This window comes from Periplaneta americana, chromosome 11, assembly GCF_040183065.1.
Source record: "Periplaneta americana isolate PAMFEO1 chromosome 11, P.americana_PAMFEO1_priV1, whole genome shotgun sequence".
Taxonomy (NCBI): domain Eukaryota; kingdom Metazoa; phylum Arthropoda; class Insecta; order Blattodea; family Blattidae; genus Periplaneta; species Periplaneta americana.
The window spans coordinates 159,427,522-159,439,603 of NC_091127.1; the positions used below are offsets into that span (position 1 = coordinate 159,427,522).

The window sequence follows — 12,082 nt, forward strand, 5'->3', positions numbered from 1 at the left end:
GTAGATATGTCGATGTTATTACGCAATCGACAATTCTAAAAGCAAGCAGCAACTTATGTGACATTAGAAAAAAACAAAGGTACCGTATGGTAACTATGCTGGATGTCCGATTAAAGATTTTTATTATCGTTTTTGAAAAGTCACCAATTTGAATTGATGTGAAGTCTGCGCTTTGTGGATTGCACAGAGTTTGTCTGTGGTTGACAGACCAACAAGTATAGTTTGACAACTTCAAGTGAAACCCCGTAAAACACGCCAACTTCTGGAATCGCCCTCTTTCTTTCTTCTCCCTCCCTCGCTCCTCGTCATTCAGTCACCAATCACCACGTAAATATCTGAGAGAGTGTGTGTGGGCATCGCGACCAATAGAAGAACCACTCTCCAGTATTACCACAATAACGGATTCTTCATTTTTGCCTTGACTGTCGGCTAGGAAGGTTCCATTATGCTAGCATTGCAGGCAACTAGTCAGCCTTTTAATGCTTTCGTTAGCAGGTTTGACAAACTGTGAGTGGACCTGCAAGTACATAGTGCATAGTGCTCTCTCCCTTCCCCCGTGCTTTCTCACTTGCTCCTCCCCAAGACAGCCAGCGCTCACGTAGTAACTCGGTCAGGGTTTCAGTTCGATTTGTCAACTTATAAATCATTTTCAAGATGCAGGAGTCTGTTCCTTTGTTTAGATTTCACTATTTTATGGTAGAAAATGCTGATTCACACAAGTATGACGTTGATAACTGCAGTTCTAAATGTATTTTTAGTTTATTCGGCACCATCGACTGAATTGACTAAACATTTCTGCATATAAGACACTCGGGATTTTATTTATAGGCTATTCATATCCACGCCATGTAAAAGCACATAGAAAGTATCCGTCACTATATTTACGAAACGCAGTGCGTTTTTGTGAACCTAGAATATAATTTTCGTTCAAATTATTTGAACTAGCACTGCTGTCATCTAACCCAGAACTGGATTCAGATTGTGTTTTTCGAATTAAAAATTTGGCCATGTCAGAATCTAAATAAAACACTGGTGATAAAATAGTCGCACCATCACCTCCTCACACATATATACTGAAACTGACCAATATATTCCGACGATTCTAAATTATGTTTATCACTAAGTGGGAAGAGTAAACGAATTATTAAGCATTGTTGCAGTGTTCACTTTTATTCGAATTATCGCCAGGCAGAAAAATTAAACCGAGCATTGTTGCAGGTGTTCACGTTTCATTAGTAAAGACTGTCTCAAATTAAAATATACTATATCAAAGACTTCGTTTTAAATACAAAAAATGCGTTGTAAAGAGACTTTCTGGATGGCTTAACATTTATTTTTCAACTCCAAAATTTCGCGACACACTCCATGGGACTGCGCGACACACGGGTTGGGAACCTCTGGTGTAGGGAATGGGTGAGGAAGATGATGAATAGACTTCGTTGAATTGCCACACGCAGCATGCAATCAGGTTGCCGATGTACGGTAGTATAGAGGAGGTAGGCGACCTCCCGGTCTCGTAGTATAAGCAGTTCATGTTAAGAGATGTGACCGGTCCAAATAGATGGAGCAGCTACAGCTAATGTATACCTATGTAAGCACTTGTTTTTGCATTACTGTGGTTGGAATAGTCAAAGCTTAACATTTGTTCAGTGCAGACAAGAATTCCATCAAACATACTACAATGAGAGTGTTGCTGTTCCAAATAATTGCCCTTGGAATACCCTTACCCCCGCAGCCAGTCTTGACCCGTTGGGGAACGTGGTTGGATGCTGTTAATTATTATTCAGAACATTACGGCAAAATAATGGAGGTAATTGATGCATTGGATAGCACAGACAGTTCCGCTGTTGCAGCTGTAAAATCATTGCCTTCTGAACAATTGGAAGATATTTTATTGATTCTGATTTTAAAATCGTGTCCAAAAGCATTAACCTGTTAGAATCGTCTAAACTACAACTCTCAGAAGCCCTTAATATAGTGGATAAAGTATCACAAACCGTTGTCCAAAATAACAATTCACTAATTTCAGAAAAAGTGAAATGTAAGTTGAGAAACATTATTCCTAAAAATTCTGCCTATTCACAACTTCGTATTATAAATTATGTACTATTAGGTCACTACAAGACGTCTGAAGTTGGTGTACTAAAAAGTAGTGACTTTCCGTTCTTCAAATATGCACCTATAACATCGTGTGATGTCGAATGTACATTTTTCCAATATAAAAACTTTTTAAGTGATCATCGGAGGAGGTTCACTTTGCAGTCGCTCAAAATGTACGTAACTCTTTACTGCAATGTACATATTCAAGGATGATGTGAGTATCTTACATTAAATTTTAAGAGTTAATATATCTCACTATAAAATAATTGTGTATTTACATGTTTAGACATTTCCTACTTCAATGATCAGTCATTATATTTCTTGAATGCAGGATACAGGTTTTATTGTAACCGCAGTATACTACTCAGTGTTTATATCAGAGGCATACTCCATCCGTTACACATCCCCTTCTCATACAGTCTAAACCGCGTGGGTAGTAAACCTTACGATTTTCGTGGCAATTCCACGAAGTCTAATGATGAATAAGGTGAGGAAGGGAGAAGGGGAAACCCGGTGCCGGCACGTAGTCTACTCCTGTCGAATAGCACCAAGGGGGTCGCCAAACTTAACGTCCCCATTTGACGGACGAATCACTATCAGAAATGACATATGCCTTCTTTTCATATGCACTGCGGAGAGATTTGGGATTTAACTCAGGCATATTGTTGCACAATTTGTTAGGAAATATGTTAATATATGCATTTACATATGCAGAATAAAAAAATATATTATGTATTTTAAAGGGAAAACCCTCCAAATATGCATTTATGCAAGATAAGTTGCCTTCATTCGAACGTAAAACTCTTGATCGGGAAAAATCCATTTTTACTATTAATACCAAATCAGTAAAAACATGCAATTGCATGACGTTCCGCGGTTTAGTAATGACTAAGGAGCGGATTCCTATGTAATTAAATATTATTTTTGCGTGTGATAAAACATAATTAATAAATTAAAAATTCCGAACATGAAGTTTCAAGCTTAAAACCCGAATTTTATTTCACATAAAAACACATATTTTCACAAAAAATTATGTAAATACATATTTTCAGGAAATATACTACAAACACATAAATCTCGGAGTTTTTTACTTAAATAATTTTTACAAGAACTTTTAAATATTTTAAAACTAAATCAATTATATCGCTCAGAAGTATGTTATCTTTTTAATAATTCTTGGTTGCTTCGTGTTTCTAAGCGCTGTGTGGTGTATCCGTGATCCATTTTCGTAATAGTATCGCCTCAAGTTCTGAGAACTGCTAGGCAGCATATCAGTGTTATTATTAGAGAATAAATTAACGTGGACAAGGAGGAGAGATCTTGTAACACATAATTAGGAATGCTTATTGTTGCTGAAGATGATTTCATTCCGCGCTTTGTTTGTGAAACACAACAGATAAGAGCTCGGGTATGAACATTATTTAATTTAAACAAATCTCCCGCCTCTCGCTAATGTCTATCAAGTACGGCAATATATCTTCTTGTGATTCCCTGTTACCGGGCTTCGTCAATCGATATCCTTCAAGATATACTGAAAGATGGTTGCTTAAAAAACGATTTGGCTTTCCTATTAGCAAATCTAAGCTTTTTGTGTGACACCATAAAAAAACTCGAAACATCCAAAAACCTGTTGTCTGAAACAGGGAGGTGCGTGCCGTAGAAATTAAACTAGACTCGCTACCAGGTTCACATGTTCAAGCACTAAGGAACAAATTCCAGAATGTGTTTGGGAAAAACAGTGGATATAAAAAAATGTGTAAAGTTGCTAAGTACTGGAGGGTGTGCCTGTAGGTGAAATTGACGGTGTTTGTGTTTGGGACACACGTCTGACGTCCTGTGATGTGGAAAGATCGTTTTCACAGTATAAGTCATTGCTCAGAGATAATCGGCATACATTTGTGATGGAGAATTTGGAGATAAACTTTGTTGTTCACTGCAATTCTCGGCCAACTACTAGCTCTCAAGTATGGTTGGTGAGCACTTAGTAATATATTTTTTTTCAAGCTAAGTGAGGTATTTTTGTCATATTTAAAAAAAAAAATATTTTTTTTTATTATTAGCAAATATTTTCGTACTTTTTAGCACATAAAAATCCGCTCCCTAGTAATGACATTACTTTCGCGCATGGCGAAATGGACTGCGCGGAATTATCGCCCTGTGGCATGAAATCTGCAGTGACAAAACACTCGCACTGTTGTGACAAAAGTCTGTAACGAAAGCTCCGCTGTGACGAAAAATCCGGAGAGAAGTATTACTTACTTACTTACAAATGGCTTTTAAGGAACCCGAAGGTTCATTGCCGCCCTCACATAAGCCCGCCATCGGTCCCTATCCTGTGCAAGATTAATCCAGTCTCTATCATCATATCCCACCTCCCTCAAATACATTTTAATATTATCCTCCCATCTACGTCTCGGCCTCCCTAAAGTTCTTTTTCCCTCTGGTCTCCCAACTAACACTCTATATGCATTTCTTGATTCGCCCATACGTGCTACATGCCCTGCCCATCTCAAATGTCTGGATTTAATGTTCCTAATTATGTCAGGTGAAGAATACAATGCGTGCAGTTCTGCGTTGTGTAACTTTCTCCATTCTCCTGTAACTTCATCCCGCTTAGCCCCAAATATTTTCCTAAGCACCTTATGCTCAAACACCTTTAACCTATGTTCCTCTCTCAGAGTGAGAATTCCTTTGCTGTGGTCGTGCCAGAGAATCAGTCCTATTCCGAGGCTTATTGTAGGGATTCGTAACAAGCTGTTTTTTACGGTGATGGGTTGTTAGCCCTTCGCCCAACCCCCAAGCTGGAGGACCACCCCTTATCGGCTGTCCACGACTGCTTATTCAATATATTCGCAGCTACCTTCCATATCTGGAGGCCGTCTCCTCTATCCGCAACCTGAAGACGCGACTACTATTACTACGATTAGCAGGCCTAGTATTAGTGGGCTACTTTCCATCTCCGGAGTAAGTGCTGTAAGCCCAAAAACAAATAGAAATAGAGACGTACCTTAAACCGAAATTCTCCCACTGGCGGCTTCGCGTACGGAATTCGTTGGAAGGCCAGAATTTGGCGCCCCTTCCTCGTGGTGACATGATAGCCCCTGAGGGTGCCCTGCTTAGCGATCACCAGCACAGAGGGGTCCTCACTGTCCAGATACACGACGACAATGAAACCGATGCAGATCGTACTCAGAGATAATCGGCATGAATTTGTGATGGAGAATTTGGAGACGACCTTTGTTGTTCACTGCAATTTTTGGCCAACTACTAGCTCTCAATTATGGTTGATGAGCACTTAGTAATATATATTTTTTTCAAGCAAAGTAAGGTATTTTTGTCATATTTAAAAAATATATTTTTTTTTTATTTTTAGCAAATATTTTCGTACTTTTTAGCACATAAAAAATAAATATATTTAAATTTTTAGCACATAAAAATCCGCTCCCTACTAATGGCATTACTTTCGCGCATGGCGAAATGGACTGCTCGGAATTATCGCCCTGTGGCATGAAATCTGCAGTGACAAAACACTTGCACTGTTGTGACGAAAGCTCCGCTGTGACGAAAAATCCGGAGAGAAGTATTACTACTATTACTACGATTAGTAGGCCTAGTATTAGTGGGCTACTTTCCATCTCCGGAGTAAGTGCTGTAAGGCCAAAAACAAACAGAAATAGAGACGTACCTTAAACCGAAATTCTCCCACTGGCGGCTTCGCGTACGGAATTCGTTGGAAGGCCAGAATTTGGCGCCCCTTCCTCGTGGTGACATGATGGCCCCTGAGGGTGCCCTGCTTAGCGATTACCAGCACAGAGGGGTCCTCACTGTCCAGATGCACGCCCTCGGTGTCCAGATACACGACGACAATGAAACCGATGCAGATCACCAGCAGCAACAAGGCCCCGCCACCACCCGCACACAGCTTCTTGCGCCACATCTCTCTCGCCGCGAGCTCTCGACTCCTCGCGGTAGGGTTGACTTATCTGGCAGCCACGTGATTCACGACCTTCGTGTCGTAATGGGGTTCAGCATCATGCTAATGAGCCAGATAATGACGAATTCCATAATTCAATTCGACGTAATATAACGAGCCCTCTAGCAGTGGACCGGAACGCCGTCTTGGAAAGAAATCTTAAACCGGAACGTCGTCACGGTATTTCTTTTTAAATAAAAAGAGCATACCAGTAAAGTTTTGATTATTTAACGTAAACTGAACCGAAAGTGAGCCAGGTAATGGAATTTGCCAGATGATCCGAAACCGTACTTGTTTGAAAGCATAGGCGGGGTTATGGGGAACATGGGGGGAACTGCCCCCCCCCCAAACTTCTCTCAACTCTTTTTTTCTATTAACGTTAGAAAATATTGAATTCAAAAGATTTTTCTTGCTTTTTTTAAGATTAAGTTTCTATGCTTAAATTAACAAATTAATGTCTTCAGATCATAATACGTGTATATGTCTGGAGTATAATTTCTGAATATATAAGAATTTCTATACCTCATTGTGGAATGTTTCGTTTGTCTATATTACACTATCAAATTTCTGTGTCACAGAATATGATAACATTTTGATCAAATATATATATATATGATCAAATGTCAGATTTTGAGTATATTACACTATATCAAAGCTTTTATCACATCTTTCATCACAGTTCTAACAATCAATCCACGATAGTTGTATTCATATTGCAACTGTAAGTGAAGTAATGGTTATTGCATTAATACTGGAGAAGAAATAAAATTAAAAAAAAAAAAAACGTATATGGGTTAGAGATTGGGCAGGGAGAAAAGATAGAAAATGAATCCATCAAACTCTATTGAGAGAACTTCAGTGTGAAGATGTAAAATCCTACACTCGGTATTTAAGGATGGATGACGTAATATTTCATGTGACTCATAATACGAGTAATTATGATTTTAAAAGTCATGTGGTTTCACAGACCATATGATATATCATGTGATATGTGATATGTGATGTGATGTGATATATTTGATATGATATGATATGATATGATATGATATGATATGATATGATATGATATGATATGATATGATATGATATGATATGATATGATATGAGATGTCATTAAGCACAGCATCCCAAGTGGCTGATGGCCCTTCACATTTGTCACACAGACCATATATATTTAATGTCCGTCATTTTCTTTCTTCTTAGTCAAAGATTTTATCAAAGGTATGATGATGACCATAACTTTTATCACAGAACTATGTCACAGATAGATGTGATCAAAGATGCTACATTACACTGTAAAAAAAATTATAATATGTATTTTATCAAACATCTGTGACACAGATAGATGTGATCAAAGATGCTACATTACACTGTAAAAAATTTTATAATATATATTTTATCAAACTTCTGTGACACAGAAATGTTTATGATTTATTTATTTATTTATTTATTTATTTATTTATTTATTTATTTATTTATTTATTTATTTATTTATTTATTTATTTATTTATAATGTGATATTTATAATGTGATAGTGTAATATAGGCCTAATATCCTGTACTCGTGTGTTAGAAGTCTGCAGGTGTTCAAGCCGCCACTTGGAGAAATATGAATAACATACTGCACAACAATGCAGATTTCTAACACATGAGTACAGGCTGTTACAAAAGAAACATTACAGTGCTTCCATTCCTCAAATGAGGTATAGAAATTCTTATACATTTAAAAATTTAAAATAAATATTATAGTCCAGACACATGATCTGAAAACATTAATTCCTCAATTTAAGCATATAAACTTAATCATAAACAAAAGCAAAAAAGATCTTTTGAATTCATTATTTTCTAACGTTAATAAAAAACAATACTTCAGACAAGTTTGGGGGGGGGGCGATGCCCCAATGCCCCTCCATAACTCCGCCTATGGCTCTGGTGGTTGTTCTCATTTTATATTGCCATTTCATAACATGGAAAACTGGTACACACTATCAGATGAAATAGAAAAGCTCAGTTATTCTGTTATTACTCGACCAAGGCGAGTGGAGCCACGGACGTAATGTGAACTATCGCGATGCGATATTACGAACACAGGAGCAGTAGCGCCACGGCTCCGGGCTGCAGGACTCCACTAGCCTTGGTCGAGTAATACCCTTTTTAACAAAATGACGAAACTATGACGTAGCTGTGTAATAATTGCATTGTTATACACGACATTATTAGTCAGGAATTAACACAACTTATAAACGAGCTATTTACTGTGCAAGTACAGGGATATCATTTTATTTTTACTTCAATTTTTATTGTACCTGAGTTTTTTAATGTACTTCACTCCCACCCCTTCTACTAATGGAGTTCAACCGTCCTCCACATAGATCCAAGACCGCATATACAGTCATAGTAGTGCCACGGTCACAGTAAAGAGTACGTTCCAAAAATATGTTCGCGTTTTCCAGTGACGAAAGAGCTTTCAATATTGAATCATTTTCGCACAGGTACTGTCGTCCATTTGCCTACGTCGCATCCCGGTTTCCCTCACCAGCTTCTATTCGCCTCTCTTTAAAGGCTAGTGGCTGGGCTCTCTTAGCTCTTTTCTGAAAACATTAATTTCTGTTAGGAATTGGACGTCTACGTAATATTATACAACTGTTTGAAATAACTTAAATAAAAGGGCCTCGTTAAGTAATTAACTGTCATGTGATTTAACTTCATTCTCTATATTGTACGCTAATGTGCTATACAAAGTATAATATACACTGGATAATAAATACCTACGTTCGCATGGACAGCTCAGTTCTTGAGTAAGAACACATTGTTAATACTGTACTGTATTTTGATTAAACAAAAACCTAATGAAAATTATCAAACTCAAAATCGCGATATTTCCTAGTTTACGTAAATGGATGAACTACTTTTCTTCCCTCCTATACCTAGTAAAGTGATTTGTTTGTACTGTATATTACGCCAGTATCACCGAACTCCAGTCGTGGAAGGGAGTAGCAAACGGTGTTTACTGTTTTCAACCGTTGATCAAAAGGTATACCCAGGTTAATATTAGAAATGTTAGTAAAAATAAAATGATGTCCCTGTATAAGATAGTCAAACGTCTGGTTTTACTAGTAAGACCGTGAAGTATAAATAGAACGTTAACACATTATTTTGTCATGTCTAATGGAAAAAGAAAATACACAGTGGTAAACAACGAGGTTAAGTTTAGTCGTAATCAGGAGCTGCCGCATTTCTAAGATATCATATATCATACCGAAGGACAAACGAGGTTAAGATTTTCACAGTGCTCAAGATGGTACGGTGTTTTCCGGTATGCACCATGTAGAAGTATGAATGTTTCGAAGCCATGTATAGGCTTGTTAACATGACGATTCCCTCTTTGTCTTCCCTCATAATGAAGTTGATGCGTGACTTCCTAACGTTGGGTGTTTCTGCACTATGGCACGGTGCAGGAACTAAAAATCTCAAACAGCACGAATATTCAAATATTAATTGTGAGATCAAACCGGTATAAGGAAAGACTTTTGCAGAATAGGAATACTCTAGTGACGTGAGGCAAGCTCTCCAAACGGGGAAATCCCTTGGTGGGAGCCGGAGGATCCACGGCCTCGGCATCACACACACATTCTGTAAGAAGCTTGCTCTACGAGTCTGACTTTCTTTTCATGACGTCGATAACAGATTAAAACGTGTGGACAGACAAAGCATCTCGCAGTGCTAAGTCTGGTGCGAGAGCTTCTGGTCAACTTCGTGCGAGAATGCTGATCGCATTTGTGTTGGTCATCGCCGCTGCGGTCCAGGCTGATGATATAATCGTTCTCAAGCAAGGACGGCTGCGAGGTCATCGACTGACGTCACGAAAAGGACGAGAGATTTTCGCTTTTCAAGGAATTCCTTATGCTAAGCCGCCTGTAGGTGAGCTACGATTTCGCGTAAGTACAAAGAAACATTAGCCAATCGAGTCATTTCACTTCAGTATTACGAGTTGCAAATTATGGAAATAAAGATTTATTAATGTTTAAGGCAGTATAGCGCCTGAAAGAACAGTGAACGTAATAGTCAAATAATAATCTGGATCACATCTCACTCACAATACAGCACATGCAAGCTCAATATAATAAAATAAAGAATATAGTGTGTTGTTAGAATACAGGTAGGCGTCCCACTTCATATTTCAAATGCACTACCGGTACTTTCACGTATAGGTTAAGAATTTCTAACGAAAGTTTCACGATCGCAAGTATAAATCTCTCCTAGTGTACGTAGGCCTATGTATGTTTGTCCGTAGTAAATGCGATATCCTACATTGTCTTATGTGTAGGGTTGCCAGGTGTCCTGTATTTCATAAAAATTTGAAATTCTTTATTTCTTAATTTTTTTGCCTGCTTAATCACTCACTCACTCATTTATTTATTTATTTATTTATTTATTTATTTATTTATTTATTTATTTATTTATTTATTTATTTACTCATTTATTTATATATTTACTTACTTATTTACTTGCTTATTTAATTGCTTATCTACTTACTTCTTTCTTTAATTACCGTACTTATTTATTTACTGACTCATTTACTTAGTTATGTATTTAGTTACTTGTTTATTTATTCACTTAGTTTCTTACTTAGTTACTTGCTTACTTATTTAGTTACTTCCTTACTTATTTACTTACATAATTATTTACTTACACACTTTCTTATTTACTTACATATTTATTTATTTAGTTATTGACTTACTTACTCCCTCACCTTATTCACTCTCACTCATTTATTTACTTGCTTACTCACTCATTTATTATTTAATTAATTACTTACATACTTATTTACTCACTTATGCGCTCACTCATTCATCCATGCACTCATTTGCTCACTCATTTATTCACTCACTCAGTTATTTAATTATTTTATTTATTTATTCATTTATGTGCCTATTTATTTATTATGTTATTTATTTACTCATTTATTTATATATTAGCCGTACCCGTGCGCTCCGCTGCACCTGTTAGAAATAAATATAAATAGGACGTTTGATCCAGGGAACAACTTTTACAACAGCGCAAGATAATCTGCTTCGCTCATTACCCAATTTTTTTTTTTGCATTGCATTTATTGCATATATATTTTATGTATTTTAACACGACTCAATTGAGCATAGTTAAAATTTGAATTATAAAATAATGGATTGCTAAGATAACGTACTATTACTGCATACTAAATCAATACACTCTCGTTGTTCGTTAATTCTCTGAGATTAAAATGAGTGTACATAAATATTATTTTAAGAAATACAGAAAACGAATGTACAAAATAGCCTATCAAATTTTGGTATCTGTGCATAAGAAGCTATTTTAATCTTACCTGTCCTCGATTTACTCAGACGTTACTGTAATAACATTATAGCATTATGTCCATCTAGAGAAACTACACTTTCCAATGGTGAAATAATAATTAATTATACAAATCGGTTAATTTAGCTTCTGATACTACTTCATACAAACACAGAAACATTCTCTGTAGGCTATGTTTAATAGCTTTCGATTGTTGATGTCCAAGGCCCCTGTTTCGATTGTTGTTGTCCAAGGCCCCTTATAGACGAAGTCATTTGTTCTTAATTCATTGCACCGTCTTAGATGGCGTTATTTTAATTTTAAAACTCGTTTATCTCATTAAATATCAGTCCTATCAAAATTTTGTAAAGAATAAAACTTATCGGAAATCATTTTTGAAGAAACTTTTGTTATGTAACATTTTTCACAAAAATGAATAATAAGCGAGATATTTCGATTTATTTAATTCAGGCCCCCTTATAACCCCTCTTTTAAATAAAGTATTTTGAATGCCATATAGCCCAAAATCTAAGTTACAACGAACTTAATTTGTATTCCAATTTTCATATAAATCGGATGAGCCATTATCGCGTGAAAAGGTAACAAACATACAGACAGACATACAAACAAAAATTTCAAAAATGCGATTTTCGGTTTCAGGGTGGTTAATTATATATGT

At 36.6% G+C, this 12,082-nt stretch overlaps 2 protein-coding genes across 2 annotated transcripts in view; one reads left to right on the forward strand and one right to left on the reverse strand.

Moving 5' to 3' along the window:
* LOC138709497 (esterase FE4-like) overlaps positions 1 to 5,255 on the reverse strand; it is a 52,182-nt gene extending 46,927 nt beyond the window's left edge. The window contains exon 1 of the mRNA XM_069840305.1: positions 5,108 to 5,255. The gene's annotated coding sequence lies outside the window, so the exon portion shown is untranslated. The remainder of the gene's footprint in view (positions 1 to 5,107) is intronic.
* A 4,453-nt stretch (positions 5,256 to 9,708) lies between these two features.
* Positions 9,709 to 12,082, forward strand: part of LOC138709498 (juvenile hormone esterase-like) — a 37,927-nt gene continuing 35,553 nt past the window's right edge. Inside the window, exon 1 of the mRNA XM_069840306.1 lies at positions 9,709 to 10,010. Within this exon, the coding sequence (XP_069696407.1) occupies positions 9,837 to 10,010 (174 nt within the window). The 5' untranslated portion in view covers positions 9,709 to 9,836. The remainder of the gene's footprint in view (positions 10,011 to 12,082) is intronic.